This window comes from Aphis gossypii, chromosome 2, assembly GCF_020184175.1.
Source record: "Aphis gossypii isolate Hap1 chromosome 2, ASM2018417v2, whole genome shotgun sequence".
NCBI classification, from domain to species: Eukaryota; Metazoa; Arthropoda; class Insecta; order Hemiptera; family Aphididae; genus Aphis; species Aphis gossypii.
This window is the reverse complement of record NC_065531.1, coordinates 59,057,323-59,074,115: the sequence shown is the minus strand read 5'-3', so window position 1 is coordinate 59,074,115 and position 16,793 is coordinate 59,057,323. Positions and strand designations below refer to the sequence as shown.

The 16,793-nt window shown below is 27.4% G+C and overlaps 3 protein-coding genes across 4 annotated transcripts; 2 read left to right on the top strand and 1 right to left on the bottom strand.

Annotated features, from left to right (window-relative positions):
- The first annotated feature begins 476 nt into the window (after positions 1-476).
- LOC114129944 (guanine nucleotide-binding protein-like 1) lies at positions 477-4,829 on the top strand. Of its 2 annotated transcripts, XM_027994821.2 has the most exons (12): positions 477-572; positions 688-837; positions 923-1,052; positions 1,685-2,039; positions 2,123-2,333; positions 2,415-2,519; positions 2,592-2,683; positions 2,796-2,918; positions 3,026-3,151; positions 3,218-3,368; positions 3,450-3,590; positions 4,099-4,829. In XM_027994821.2, the coding sequence occupies exons 2-12, from the start codon at positions 741-743 to the stop codon at positions 4,344-4,346; spliced, it is 1,779 nt and encodes a 592-aa protein (XP_027850622.2). In that variant the 5' UTR covers positions 477-572; positions 688-740; the 3' UTR covers positions 4,347-4,829. The 2 variants fall into 2 exon arrangements, with proteins under 2 accessions (XP_027850622.2, XP_027850620.2); XM_027994819.2 differs by lacking the exon at positions 477-572 and having other exon boundaries at positions 607-837.
- Positions 4,830-5,143: 314 nt separating this feature from the next.
- LOC114129946 (protein SREK1IP1-like) lies at positions 5,144-6,011 on the bottom strand. The gene has a single exon (XM_027994822.2). It carries the CDS (start codon positions 5,661-5,663, stop codon positions 5,277-5,279), a length of 387 nt encoding a protein of 128 aa, XP_027850623.1. The 5' UTR covers positions 5,664-6,011; the 3' UTR covers positions 5,144-5,276.
- A 131-nt stretch (positions 6,012-6,142) lies between these two features.
- On the top strand, positions 6,143-8,237 carry LOC114129947 (NADH dehydrogenase [ubiquinone] iron-sulfur protein 6, mitochondrial). The gene is made up of 3 exons (XM_027994823.2): positions 6,143-6,372; positions 6,452-6,628; positions 7,999-8,237. The coding sequence occupies exons 1-3, from the start codon at positions 6,241-6,243 to the stop codon at positions 8,062-8,064; spliced, it is 375 nt and encodes a 124-aa protein (XP_027850624.1). The 5' UTR covers positions 6,143-6,240; the 3' UTR covers positions 8,065-8,237.
- Positions 8,238-16,793: the final 8,556 nt, after the last annotated feature.

The following is a 16,793-nucleotide window of genomic DNA, read 5'->3' as shown; positions in this document are numbered from 1 at the left end:
ACATTAAAATATATTTACTTCATTATATCTTACTTTGAACAATATAAACACATAAGAAAATAGTATTTCAAAAAGTAGGTAGGTACTTATTAATAATTTATATAACTGTTTAATGAGTCTAAAGTTAATAATATGAGTTATAAAAATTAAAAATCATGATCTTAGAATGTCTATTGTCTAATATTCATATGATAAATATTAAATTGATAACAATGATATTCTGTATCAATGTTGTGAATATGTAAACATTTACCTCTTAGATAAGAGAATTTCGGCCATTTTGTGGGCTTCAAAATCATTTCTAAGTCGGCTATCTAGTATTTTTATATATCTGTGATTTTACTATAGAAAATATATATAATATTATATATATATAATGTTATATTATGGTTTTAAAAAACTTATGAAGTTTTTATTTTTTATCACTGATTATATTATTATCTATGATAATGTATCTTTAACAGTTATCAGATTTTAAAAGTCAGTTGAGCTGTGTTTAAGCTAACCTTACAGTCTTTGCTATCGTTACCTTCGAGAAAATTCGCTCGTTATCTTAGTTTGTGACGGTAGAGGTATCTATAGTCTATACCTGTGGAGGTATTATAAGTTTTCCTATAATCATTAAACACATTATAATATAGTGGTGGCTGATGTTGATTTTGGAAAATCGTTATTTTAAAATTTTAGACGTGAACAGAAAGGATTGCAAAAACTAAAATTCATAATAACAAAGTATCGCAATGCCTCAAGGACGTCGAAAATTACCTTTCAGCGGAAAACAAAAAAAACAACAGATACAAGAAAAGAGGAAAAGAAAACAACAGAATGCTGCATCCGGTAAGTGACTTAGTATAATGAATTATTAGTTCACATGAGTGTAATTGTATGATAATAGGTATATATATTTTATATTTTTTTATAGAATCTGAGAATAAGTATGAAAGAGCTGAAGGGAATAATGTCAGACCTCCCAAAGAACGTTTGCCTGAATTCAATGTGCAGAGTATCAATCAACAGCCATTACATCGTGGTGGTAGATCTAACCCTAATCAGTGAGTATACATTAATATTTATTTTAATTGTATTGTGCTACTTTTTTGTTTAGTATTTTCGAAGACTAGTTTTGAACTAATAATATAATATGGTAATAACTATTAAGTACCAGTGACAAGCTATAAAAAGAAAATACTTATACACACATAATATGTTGTTTCCATCATACGAACATTTAACATACCAAATATACATTCAGCAGATTCAATTGTGTGGAATGTTCCAATATTAAAATTAAAATTTCTCAATTGATCTATTATAAAAATTATAGTTAATATAGATTAATATATATCTTGATTCTATAACATTTTGTATACTCTAATCAATATTTTAATTTTGAAAGGAATATATTTACATAAAATATTACAATTTTAAATAAAATTATATAAACTTACCTTAAAATGTAATATAGTTAAAAGATTATCAGGGTACCTAGTGAATAATTTAATATTCTTACTTTTTAATTAGATAAAATATACATTCACTCTAATATTAGAACTAATAACATATAAAGGTTAAAGTTATTGGCTTTAAAATAAATATAATTTATTTTATTTCATTCATGACCAAAATTATTCCTATATTTATAATTTAAATAATAAAGTAGGTAAACTGGAACAATTTTGTTTAGATATGTGCTACAATTTCGGCGAGAAACTGAAGAAGAAATAAAGAAAAGAAAAGAAGATGCAAGAAAGCAAATTATTCCAGTATCTGAAGAAGAACTCGAGTTTGATCCTGCTCCTTATTTTTGTGGTAATGAGCTTGGTTTTCCAATACGACCTAAATGGAGTCCAGATATGACTAGAGAACAGTTGGATAATCGTGAATATGGTTATTTCAAGGAGTATTTACTAACACTGAAAAAAAGAAGTGACTGGGATGAGTTAAGTTATTTTGAGTTGAACTTAGAAACTTGGCGGCAGATGTGGCGTGTTATGGAAATGTCAGATATTATTGTATGGATAGCTGATGCTCGTTATCCAGTAAGTTATTCAATTTCAAATTTCACTTATGTATTATTTTCTTCCTCTAAAGCTGTACAATTTACTGTAACATTTTTTTTTAGGCTGTTCCTACATTCTTGTTTACATATGTATTAAAGACATTAAAAAAGAGTTTAATTATAATTCTGAATAAAATGGATTTAGTGCCATCAGCTATAGGTTTGGCTTGGAAACATAAAATAACACAAACGTATAATTTAGATGATGATGACAAAGCTAAAGTTCATGTGTTGTTTTTCACTTCTTTCAAAAACAGTTCAGAATTTAAAGAAGGTATATAACCACAATAATAATTAAAATTGTTTAAAATATCAGTTTTATCTATACATTGTAATACAAATATACATGTTGCAGGTGTTCAAAAAAAAAAACCTAGAGGTAAATTAAAGATGGCTGCAGAAGCTGCAGAATGTTTGTTGAAAGAATGTAAAAGCATTATAGAAAAATATCAAGCAAAAAGTATGTTTTTTAAATGTTAACAAAATTGAATACTATAAATAGTTATTTTTAATGCTTATCCATATGTTATAGTCGATTTACAGAGCTGGGAAAATAAAATTAGTGAAGAAAAAGAACTAGAATATGATAATGATGAAGATGTTGAAATAGAAGAAAAAATTACTGTGAGTTATTTTATTTACTCACTATTATTTAATAGTATTTTTAAAATCTAAAATGTCATTTCAGATCATTTAAAAAAATGATTAAATAATTCATGTAATTTTTATTTTTAAGGCTGTTCCAGAAACGAGTTATGAGCATTTTGATTTGTTTCAAAATAGTTATCTTACAATTGGTTTGTTAGGTCAACCTAATGCTGGGAAATCATCTGTTTTAAATGCATTAATGGGCAAAAAAGTAATATAGAATATAGATTATAAATTACAATGTAGTTAGTTACTTTAGCAATTTTTGTATTGTAAATATTATAATATATTTTGCCTATAATTTTAAATTTTTTTAAGGTCGTCAGTGTTTCTGGAACTCCTGGACACACAAAACATTTTCAGACAATATTTTTAACTCCCAGTGTTCGTTTGTGTGATTGCCCTGGACTTGTTTTTCCATCTAAACTACCTAAACCATTACAAGTATAAAAAAAAATTAAAATTAAAAAAACATGACGTAATATTTCATATGTGCAGTTTTTTTTTTAGGTTTTGATGGGTTGTTATCCTATTGCACAACTTCGTGAACCATATTCAACTATTATGTTTTTAGCTGAAAGATTAAATCTAGTAAAACTTTTAAACTTACAACATCCTGAGCCAGGTGAAAATGAATGGTCTGCAATAGATATTTGTGACAGTATGTAATTTAAATGTTTTTATAAAATACGTTTCAGTCGTTTTTATGTATGGATTATTTATTATTTTATTAATGATTTAGGTTGGGCTATTAAACGAGGTTTTCTAACTGCTAGAGCTGGACGACCAGATACATATCGTGCTGCCAATCATCTGCTACGTATGACACTTAGTGGAAAAATTTGTTTAGCATTGAGACCTCTTGGATTTACTGAAAATAAAAGTATGAAATATCAATTTTAAAATGTTTAAAAATACATATGAAAGTTGTAGACTGTAGAACTGTTATTTCCTTTAAAAACCTAAAATATGATGCAAATATATTTTATTAATAGCATTTAGATAAATAATTTTTTTTTTATTAATTTATCCAATACTAAGGAATACATTTTAATGAAATAGAAAATTTATTTTGGATGTTACAAATAATTTTTATACATTTTCTTAGCCCTGAAATATTTTTAGGTTTATTTTAAGTTAAAAAAATTGTCTATTTGTTACACCCTATAAGCTGTATAAACTAAAACTATAAATACCTGAGAACTGTACTCGGTGACCAATTTGTGTGCAGGGTTATGGCGAGTACCGGTTGACCCGGTAAGGGTAACTAAGTCGCCAGACTGCTGTTCAACAATTAGTTGCCGTCAAATATAGTTCTTCATTTGAATAGACAATTTTTTATACTATTACTATTTAAAAATGCCTATGTTCATTATTCTTATATTCTTTAGAATATTGGTTGTCTTCTGCGGAGCTAAAAAATATATGGAAAGTTAAAGGCATTGTGGATGAGCTGGATACCTATGAACACAATTGTATAGAACTATCAGATGACGAGCAAAAACCAACTGCTCAGACTGACACTAGTGAAAATGAGGATGATGGAAGTAATGAAGACGAATCTTGTGATAGTGATAGTTCAGAAGTATGTGGAACAATTGCTTCTAATAAGTTTTCTGTATTGGATATGTCTAATTGATACCAGTTTTAAAATTTTGTCTTTATAAAGATAACATATCGTTAATCCTATGCATTATTTTTTTTTTTTTTTATGAGCACTTTTTAATTAAAGATGGTTGTAAATGTACGTGATTTAATTTTAAAATATATAAGATGTTCATTATAATTTAAAAAATTGTAATGTTTGTTGATTATACCCATGCAACTTCTTATACCAATTGTATCGTTTTACTTGCTTGACTTAATATTCTTATTTTTTCTTTTAAACTAAAATCAAAATTTTTGAATGATCAATTAAAGTTCGATAATTTATAATTTATGTATATTGTATTGAATAGTATATTATACTATATTCTATAGTATAGAATCTATACAATATATTTTCTTTACACATACAATATAAGATTATATTCGTTGAGACACTAATTTAGTCAGTCAGTATGGTTTGTTATCAAAATAAACGATTTTAGTTTTGAAAAAAAAAAAAAAATCCTGAATAATACTATGGTATCAATATTATATCATCATGTCTATTCTGATGGAAAATTTTCCCTTTATAGGACTCTAGCGTAAATAATTATTCCCCTTTAAAATATGTTTCCATGTGAATTTTTCTATTGTTTACATGTAGGTACTCTATAAACTACACTACATTAATTGTGAACCTAAATAGCAAAAAACCATTTATTTGAACTCTATATGATTTTTATGGTCAATTATTGCACATTCCTATAGATTAAGATAAAATACCTAAGTGGGTTTAAAATATTGTTTTACAAACTACAGATCTTCAATATTAAGTACAAAGTAAAGATATATGTTACATACCATTTATTTAAATAATAATTAATTATAGTCATATTTAATGTATAAAATAATATTTTGGAAATTTTAAATATTTAATTAATCATTTAAAATCTACAAAATACATTATTTACTTATTCACTACTCAATCTTTAGATTTTTTTTCTTTTTTATGTTTCTTGTGTTTCTTATGTTTCTTTTTACGTTGTACTGTGTCGTCGTCTGACGAATCGCTGTCAGATGTGTTATGCTTCCGTTTCTTTGACATCTTCTTCTTTTTCTTTTTCTTCTTTTTGGACGCCGCCTCTTTCAATTTCAAAGCCAACTCGGTTTCACGCAGCTGAACCAGTGGTGTCACATACTCCTCTTCCGGTTCACTGCTCGTGCTGCTTACATCCAATACGATATCCTTGTTGGGATCGATTTTGATGAAATTCCGACATTGGAACGTTAGGTGACCAGAGTAACCGCATTTCTTGCATGCCGGTCTAGCTGTGGTTTCTTTAGCAAAACCCGAGAACTTGGACTCCATAACTAGTCAGTAGTCAACGACCCGTGTGCGCAGGGCTTATTATTGTTAGTAGCAAACACTCGAAGAAATTGTTTCATCAACGAAGGATGGTTAAACTGCACATCTTCATAGTCCCGGTGGAAAATTAACACTTTCGGTACGTTTTAACGGCAAGAGCGACAAACTAATTGTACAATCGAAACCATAATAATATTAAATGACAGTCAAGAGTGACTTATAAAACATGAAAACTAAAATTTAAAATTTAAACGTTTGTGAACGTTTGCACTATCGTTGTTACTGTTAACAGTTGATACTCGATACTCGATACGAGTAATGAGTATATCCGAGTTGTTGTAGTATGACTATAGTGATTATACGACTACAAAAAATTGTCTTATCACGTGTAAACAACTTTTTTATCATCGGACCGAGTTAAATGTAAATAAATAAACTTACCGTATCAAGTCACATATGATTTCCTTATCAGCGATTTTGTGCGAGACAACTTTTCGTCTTTGAGTCGACCACTCGTTATAGATTAAAGACTCGTATCCCATAAAGCCGAGTTGTATCCGTTTTGTCGTCGGTTAAAACTATGGCTCTGTCCGTGTCTGGTTTGAAGATTGCAGCGGTTGGGTTGTCGCAGCGTGTTTGTCGTCCAACGCTCTTACAAGCGGCCAAGTACTCGTGGGAACCTTCAACAGAAGTGGAGACTCACACGGGTCAGGTGAGTAGTCGTTCGGAATAATTGGAGACTCGGGCATTTATAAATAATGATATTAATATTATTGTACATTGTGTCGTAGAAATGGGAAAAGGACGATTATCGTTTAGCGCGTTTTGTTGATAAGACGAAGGAAGTGAACAAGTCATTCGCCATTGATCTCATCAATCAAGTACCGCCTAAGCCGTGTACGGAGCGAGTTGTATTTTGCGATGGTGGCGGTGGACCATTAGGTCATCCAAAAGTCTACATAAATTTGGTATAGAGTTTATCCGTATATTATTTTATTAACATGCATTTGTTCACAAACTGATTATTAGAATTTAAGTTTCATAATATGACATTTTAACGCATTGTATAATACACTTGTCTCATTAAGCTTCTTATTTGATATGTTAGGTTTATTAACATTTATGACTTATGAGTAACCTCAATGTCCAATAATTAGGTACATAGGAACAGAATAATAGGTACTAATAAAATTTCTCTGTCAAGGCTGTATTTTTTTTTTTAAGTCATTAGCTGATTAATGTTTTAATATTTAATTATTTTGGGGTTGCACTCTGGTGGAAAACCATAATATTTTATAAATAATATTGAGATTTTTTTTAAAATTTTCTTTCTTTGTTATTATTAAATAACATTATAAATCTAACTACCTATTTCTTTCTGTACCTAGTAGTTTAGTACTCATACAGGTATTAATACCTATTAGGAATACTAAAATATATTATATATTGTCGAGAATGTTTCATTTGTTATTAGCATACAGTGACATTACATTATTCTCTTGAATAATATTTTAATTTTATAATAATGTTAACTAATATTAATACAACTTCAACTCTTATTAATACTATTATAAAATGTCAATATAATAACCCAAAATAATATTAGACTAAAATTTTTACTTAATAACAAAAATACTAATATTGTTCTAATAGATCTTTGATAGATGTGCTACCAAAAATTAAAAAATGAATACCCATACATATTTTATGAAGAATGCAAAAATATCAAATTATTGGATTATATTTGTAGCATTGTCAAATAACCTTAGATGCAAAATAGCTTAGTAATAATAAGTACAACTGGTATAAGGATATGGTATTTAAAACTAGATTAAATTAATGAACCATATAAATAAACCATCAACAAACTTACAATAAATGAAGTTACCATTTTATTTTTTCTAATAAAATGTCAAAAAATATAGTTTAGATGTTAGAGCTACTTCTTGTTGATTCCCATATTACCTTAGTTAAGAAGTGGCTTTTCTCTACTATTAATACCTACTTCTAATTGACTAATCTAAATCAGAAATTATAGATTCATGTACAGTTCTTTTAAAAAAATGACCAAATAATTGTTAATAAATATATGTTACCTATAATAATAATGTGATATTCAATATTTTTGGTCTATATGTGTTTAATTTATAATAAACACATTCATTATTTCAAATTTTGTTGCATTCTCTGTGTTTAAATAATTAAGAAGCACAATAATACAGTGTATATTGCTGTACAATGTTATTTAAAGTGTGTAATGCCTATATTTCACTGTTATGTTTATTTTACATAGTCTTGTTATATAATATTTGTTATTAATTATTATTATATTATTTAGGACAAACCAGGAAATCATGCTTGCGGATATTGTGGCTTACGGTTTGTCAAGAAGGATAGTCACTAAAAATTATTATATTATTCAACCAAAATTTTTGAAGATTATTTAGATTAACAGATATTGAATAATAACAAGTTGTAAATTGGAATCTGTTTATATTAGAAATAAATTACATTTGTTAAAAAAAAAAATGTTGTTAAAATAGATATGTTATATTAAAAATATTTTTAAAAAAGAAACCCATCTTTCAACCAATATTTTACCAATTTCTAACCATTCATTCATTTATTTCAATTTGTTATTAGAACTCTACGTTCTAACAACCATCTGGTTTCTACAACCATGCTCATAATTTAAGATTGAATAGTTTTTACAACTGAAAAGTGATGAAAAGACACTAAACAGAATATATTGCTTATCTCAGAATAAAAAAATATGATTTCTATTACTGCTAATGCATTAGGTACACTATTTTTATTTAATTTCAAGTATAGAGATAATAATTTAATTTAGTCTGTTTAGTTTAACATAAAAGCATTTCAAATGTAATTAAGTTTGTTCTTTTATTTTTTTACTTTTGATATTTTCAATTCTATGAAAGTTGAAAATATGTATTAAATGACTGAAAAATAAAAATAGTATAAATTCAGATATAATATATTAAATTTGTTAGAATTATCACAAAAATATTTTCAAAATAATACTTATTTAAAGAAAATGTTACTATAATATTTTCAATATTTTTTGTCTAATAAGTTAGGATTACCAAGTATTTTTAATACCTAAGTTGAAAGTATTAATGAAAATTCATAAGCTTATAGTTTAATTTAAACAAGGTGTAATTTAATTTGTGTCTGAGAATTACCAAAAAAATATATTTTAAAAGAAATGTATTAACCCTGAATTATAAATGTCTTAATTATTTATAGTTTATAACACTGTCATGCTGAACTAGCTGCCAAATTTGTTTTGTAATAGGTTTTTATTGTTTTTATAGTTATTTTAGGCTTTAGTTCTTCTATTAAACTTGAGGAGAGCTTTCTTAAAAATTAATATTAACTTTTAAGTGTATACATGTAAAAGAGATAGGAGTGCAGTCAGTTGGTGGCATTTGTCCTCACTATATCAAGCTAAAATTATTTAAATTCCTCATTTAAGACTACTACACGAAAATTCTCTAAATTATTATTAAGACTGTTTAATCTAAGTATAACAATATAATGCATGTTAAGTATTAAATACAATTACTAGTTAGTAAATTAGAATGTGTTAGTTAAGACTATCACTCAATCAAAATTGTACCATATTTTGTAAGACCTATATTGAGAGTTATTTTAATTCAACTACTACAACATGATGCAAGCAATCATGTTTTATTTATTTTTTATAGATTGCAAAATAACAAATCTATTTTAAACAATATAAAAGCATGTTAGATTAGATTATTTACGCATTGAATTCATCATATTAAGTTTTTATGAATTAAAATAATTATTAAGTTACAAAGGTACTTTAAAAATAACTACCTAAATAATTAGTAGTTAGTGTCTAATTCTTTACCTTTGAGTAAATGGTACCTATTATTAAATGATTCTTAAAAATTAAAAAAAAAAAATCTATTTGTATCTTGTAAATAATGTTAGGTATGTATTAATTATTAATGTAACGGTTTTATTACCCGAAAACTTAATTTTCAATTTTACATAGTTTTAAGAATACAAATTAGTTGCTACTCGAATAACATGTATATTTTGTTTATGGAATGTGCAATATTGATAATATCGGAAATAATAATATTTGACGGGGCAACTCAAATATTTGGGGGGCTGAGACCCCCAAGCCCCCACCTAATTGCGCCTATGCTAGTATCAATAATACAAACTATAAATATATAATAAAATATGTTTAGAAACATAAGCTTTGACAGCCCGCGAATTGGATCAGAGTCATTTTTCATCGTACTTATATAATTATTTATCACTATATTCAAATCACTTCATCCATTATAGTGAAATACTGAATGACACGGTACGTTCAACAACATCTATTGCAGTACAGTAGGGTAACTTCTCTGATTTTTTTTTATGGGTATATTTTATTAAATAGTGGTGATCTACAGTCTACACAATTGTTTGTTGAACTCGGAATATCGAGTGTGTATTATATATATAAGTAAATCACATTTGACTTGGCGATTGAGACACGACAGTCAATGAGTACCTAGGTATATTATTATAATATTATCCATAGCGAATTGGTCAATAATTGACAATAATCGTTGAATATTACCGTTACCGTTTTATTTACACGGTTTTTAGTTTTAATCATAGGTATTTAATATGCCTTAATGATTATATTATTTTGACAATGCATCGATCATATTATTATAAATAATAATAATATTATACTATATTATAAAAGCCGCGTTGATGATAATATTATTACGTTAATACCTACGTGCCGTGTGGTCATCATACGTACCGACCTATACCTACACTGTTATTATCCACTATGACTGCCTATTACGATTTACGACGGACGTCATTTGAGCATTATAATATGACAAATAAAATATTAACATATCATAATACATACGAGGCATTCGTGAAGTCGGCGCTTTAATATATATATTTTTTTTTATGTACTCGACGCTCGGATTGTTACGCCGCAAATGCCGCGATACCACGCTGCAGGTGTGATTAAAACAACGAATAAAAAACAAAATAACCTTTAAAAAGTTAAGCTAATAATATTATTGCAATGTCGCGGAGGGAGGAAGCTTTAACGTTTATACTATTTGCAAACATCGCACACACACTATACGTACCCGACGAGTGTATGGGGTTAAATATATAGCACGTACTAATATTATAACGTACGACACGCTGCAGCAGTGTATATTGTACGCACAGAGTTCGCATATGGCATATCGTGTCCGAACGTCGGCATCACAATAGGATTAAACGATTAAAAAGATAATGCGCTTGTTGCCATTAATATATTAATATCGTGTGCAAGTGTATAATATAATGCTATAGTGTAAAAACGGCGAGTTACATGTGTATCAAAATATATATAATATTATGTGTTATAATAAATATAATATATGTAATATATTGTAACACAGCGGAGAAACACCATAATGATTTTCAGCAACACATGTCACGCGTATATTATTTGTTTTGGACGCCGAACATATTATTATTTGTAGTTATTATTTTAATGCACCTCGTCGTCGTCGCTGATTTATTATTATAACGACTTAGGGTGGAATTTCGATATTCGCGGCGAGTATATAATATGGAAGCAGCGAATACTGACGTCGAGAATAATATTATTCTCGGTAAGCGCGAGTCTCTATTGATAGTTTTAGACTTCTCGAATATTATACTTACCTACGTAATATTATGATGCGCATCATTACTATTTACCGACGATATTTATATTATAGGTATTGTACGGGGATATATTGTATTTGACAATTATAATACCCATTGTAAAAGTCGATCACGTTAGGTCGTGCATAATATTTTGGTTTATATGTTACAAAAAATCAACTATTGTCACTGGCGAACTGCCGATTTCTGTGTTTCTAAGTCGATTAATGGCAAAAGTCTTCGTAAAACAATATTAGGTACTTAGGTATACTATACAAATGCACGAGAGCAAGTTTCATCTTACGGTGATGTAAGTACATCTTCTAGGGCTTTATAATTTTTCTTACGAATAACATGTTTGAAAAAAGAAATGTCAATAAACTGTATTTTTAGGGGTGTACCATCGACGCTGTTCCTAAACATTATCATCCAACAAGTATGTTTACACCAGTTGCATCCATCTTGAAAAGTGTATACATAATGTAGACGTGGGCGTAGGCATAGCCATTTTGAATGGGTGTTGCTAATGTCTTACAGAACCATCGAAAATTAAAAAAAAAAAAAACGTTTTAATTTAATAGGTAATAGTGATTAATAGATTAGTTGATCCTGCATGGGAATGATTGCTAATGGGCAGTGATAAATTAAATAACGCCAGCTAGTGGATTTACTCTGTCTTAAACTTCGTAAAATGTAAGTTACACATATTTTTAACACGATAATTTTGATAATTTTGACCAACTAATATAAAATACAGGTTTGAAATTGAATCCAATCATAATAACTTTTTTATTTTCTGTAACCAATGGAAATTTTATATGAACAAAAAATTTTTTTTCGTGAGCCCACAAATCCCTTTGTGAGTCCCATTTTAAAATGTAAAATTAAAAATTGGCTTCAAGGTACACATCCTATTCTGGTATAGAATTATACCCATTGTCCATATAATGAATTTCATAACAATGAGTGTGATAAACTTGTCTGAAATCTTAATAATATAGATAATTTTTTAAAGATTAAGTTATGCACAACACACAATAAAATACGTATATAGCACATAGTAATTAAATATTTATTCAATTATGCACTCAAATAAGGTACTTTCTCTTTCTCAGAAAAACTGTTTGTTGAATATAGATGCTAATGTTTGGCTTTTGACTAGGTGTTAAAATTATCACAGTAATTACATCCATCGAGGAGTTATGATTTAAAAAAAATATCTAGGTATGACATATATCTTAATTTCGGAAAGTGAGCACCATTTATTATCATTCGATATTAATTTATCTCGGTCCTAGTAAGTGAAATATATAAGCACAAAGAAAATGTTTTTTAGCAGTACTTACTATATTGCGCCATTTCGATAATTAAATACCTCAATCCTCTTAGTTCTTATACAGTTATACATGGTTTATCAATGCGCTGACTAACTTCGTATGATTATTTAATAATTTACAAACAGTTAACACATTAATAATTTACAGTTTCAAACTAAAAGTTAAGTTTGATTAAATTACATAATGTATAATATGGATAATAGCATTGATTGTAATAGAAAAAAAAGTAACATTTTATATTATGTTACGTTTGTAAGTTTAGTACATAAAATTATTATAAATATTGTTTATAATATTAATTAATTGTCTCCAATAATAGTAATAAAAACGAAAAAAATGATAAATAGATCGTGTTCTACATTATTATTATTATACCTACCTATGTGTAATTCTCTTATGAATTACATAAAAAACTGTATTTTACTTCTTTGACATTTTGAATAGGTAAGTAATCACCAAAATATCAGCAAAAGTTTCATCTGAATGATATATTATTAATTGAAATGCATTTTTATTATGGTTTGAGATGTAAAAAAATATATTTTTTAAAAATTTAAGTCAGTTTATTTGTAGTTAATAGCTAGTGGACGCTTATATAGGATCATATATATATATATATTATATATATATACATAACCGACCTTTACCTCTATAATATTATATAATATACGTTTCATTTTTGAAAGCGGTTGGAATAACCGTCCGAGTACTCAATCGGATTACTTTTGGTTCATCTCCTGATAACATTTCATAAACGTTCAGTCTTTTATAATAACATGTGATATTTACAATTTAAGCTAATAGTTTTGGATCGCAATGCGGTGCATTAGAATATTGAAATAATAATAATAAAAAAAAAAATTATCGGGTTAGTTGTAATAGTAATATGCATTATACAAATGTATACTCGTATATATATTATATAGGTAATTATATTATACCTTACACGCCAGTTTTGTTAATTTACAATAGCTCTATCGGACGGTGGAACTTCTTAAAAATATATACACAGGTACACCTCGGAGGTGTATTTTTTTGTGGAGAGGGTGGTGTGTGTGTGTGGGGGGGGGGGGGGGGTAATACAATTTGGACAAACACTTTTCTGGTGATTACTCAGGAGAGTCGTAAGTGCATTTCGTACCGTATATTTTATGATGTTGCCTCTGACGTGTTTATGTATATTTATACATTATGAATAAAAGGACAAGAGCGAGCGAGCGAGAGGACATAAACTTTGTAGGAAAAAAGAGAGAAACATTATAAAGTTTTTCGTTAAAACAAAAATAAGAGAAAACGTGTTGGGATGGTGTTTTATAGCCTATAGGTTTATATGGGTGCACGTTTATAGTCAGAGAAGGGCATTTCGGGGTCAGACAAAACGCAGTCACTTTTGAGTTGTATTATATATGAACGAAAGTAAGACGAATAAAACGTAGCTATAAGGTAGGTACGTATTATTAAATATGGGGTTAGTGAATATACCAAGTACGCTTATCTCCTTTTTAAAATGTATTTATTCAAATTCGGATTTCTTGAATGATGAAGTTGTACCAGTATTTTTTTAAAAAAATACTAAAAAAAATATACACTTTATATAATCACATATTGTGTAATCAATAAAAATACGACGAATGTCATCGCTTCACATAGAATCCAATATAGATGGTACTCTTTAGAAAAAATAAGTTTATATCACCACAAAAGACTTTTGAATACAAAATTTAATGATTTTAAAATATATAGTATGCCATATGGTATAGATACTTATTTAAAAATTTAAAAAAATAAGAATTTTAAGTTTATTATTAAAAGAAAATTTAGGGATATGTATGTTTAACAAGTCACTCTGTATGTACAGTAAATGTCATGATCTTATTTGACAAAGTGCATTTTACTTTTTTCTTTTAATTTTATCGTTTCTAATTAAATTTGGAACTAACTTACTGAGTAATATATTTATTATGCAAATACTCGTAAATGTTAACGTGCTCGTCTCGCAAGCTCAATAGGTGAAATTAAGTATTTACGAGTTCTAACTATACAACATATACATATTTAGGTATACCTAAGTATCTATCTAACCAGAAAGTATATATATATGTATACATATATAAATCTTCCACTGGTTTGTTTGATATAAATAATTATAAATATATATATATAGTTTAGAAAACATGTATTTGAGGTAAATCACTGTTGTATTCTCGACTAGATATAACTCGACTTGTTGTAATATTGTGCACAGTATTATATAAAACTTGATGAAACTTATCACCGCCTCGGGATGTTCCAAACATGGAAACTTCTTAACTCATAGATACATACATAATATACTCACTAGGCTCATTTATACTAATTAACTTTTGCATCTCTCGCACTCATTGCATCCACTCCCTTCTCTTCAAATCGTTTCCTGTTAGTTTTGATATTACTATAGCGTATGCTCCCCTCCGGAGATGTAGACCATATTCATTATTTAATTGTTAGAATAATTTTCATCCTGGATAAACATTATTGTGACATGCACCAGAAAGTTTTTGATGAATTCCATCTATGCCCGTCGAATAACGAATCCACTGGATTGTATTTTGATCGTTTATGAAACTGCATGTTTTGAATAACGGAAAAATTAACTCTGAATATTTTCACATTATTATGCGGTAGCTAAATTAATAAATTATTTTGAATTTTTTAAATACTAGTAATTACTAATAATTGCCTTTATAACGTGAACAAATGTAGTGGAAAGTGAATTCGTAAATATTGTGTACGAAGATCAGATCCTATCTTGGGTATAATATAATATTATATAAATACCTAAATCCTAAGTATCCCAATAATTTTTCTTAGTCTAATGATAAATACCTAATGTTTATAATATTATTGTTTATCGTGATTGCTATAAGATTCTAAAACTGTAGAAAAATAAATTATTTACTTGACATAATTATTAGGTATTTACGAATACACAAATATATTTTGATATAATTACTGTACGTACTTTTAAAAATTTCTAGTAACCAGTAGGTAAATACTAAATAATAACATCTTCGTATCCCGACAAAATATTAAATAGACTACTATCATTTTAGATCAAATAGGTAGTTGTATTCAAGCTCAATCACTTAAATAAGTCAAAAATACATGATTTTGATAATGTATTTTGTTATAATTTTCTTTGATATTACTTATACCTAGAAATATAAATTTAACTTTATCGACTAACTAATTAAATGCATGCTTCACAGTTTGTCTTTGATGATATAAAATGGCAGTTTTGTTAAATAAAAATTCATACAAATATTGTGTGTTTGTATTTATGTAGGTTAATAGGATTTCTCAATTCAATATCTTATTACAAATTATCTAGTTGGTGGATTGATGAAAATTAGTTGAACGTTTTAAATTGAATTTCAGTTATGTGAAGTTTATTAAGAAATATCAATGAATTTGATTTTCGCAAAAATTATAATTGCATATTTTCGTAGAAGTACCTATATAAACAAGAACTTTGTCGATGAAATTTAGTTAATTAATGCAAATAAATGTCCGAGAACATTCGTATTTTAGTAAAAAAAATGCATTTAGAATTCTGAAAATAATGCTCAGGTAGAAAAATATAACAAGACAAAATATTATAAATGCATAAATAAAATGCTCAATATAGGTAGGTATTAGTAAACTGAATAGTTATTGAAATTAAAAAAAAAATTATTTATACTAGCACAATTTAGATATGACATAAAAAATCGTTAATATATATCACTCCGATACAGGATTCCTATCTTTAGGAATCACTTTTAGGTCAACATAATGAAGAGAGAAATGTTGGTTCTCACTTGTAACGAAGTTAATAAATGTTTATAAAAAAACTAACATTTAAAAAAAAAGAAAAAAATGTTTCCTAATAATATAATGTTTCGGATATTAATTGTGTTAGATTATAGATTTTTATATACCTAATTCTGTAATTATATACATTTAATGTCAATATTAAAATATTTTAGATATTTTTGAACTATTTATTGACATTTAAAATGGTGGATGATATATCGAATGTCGGCATTGACTAAATTTTTTA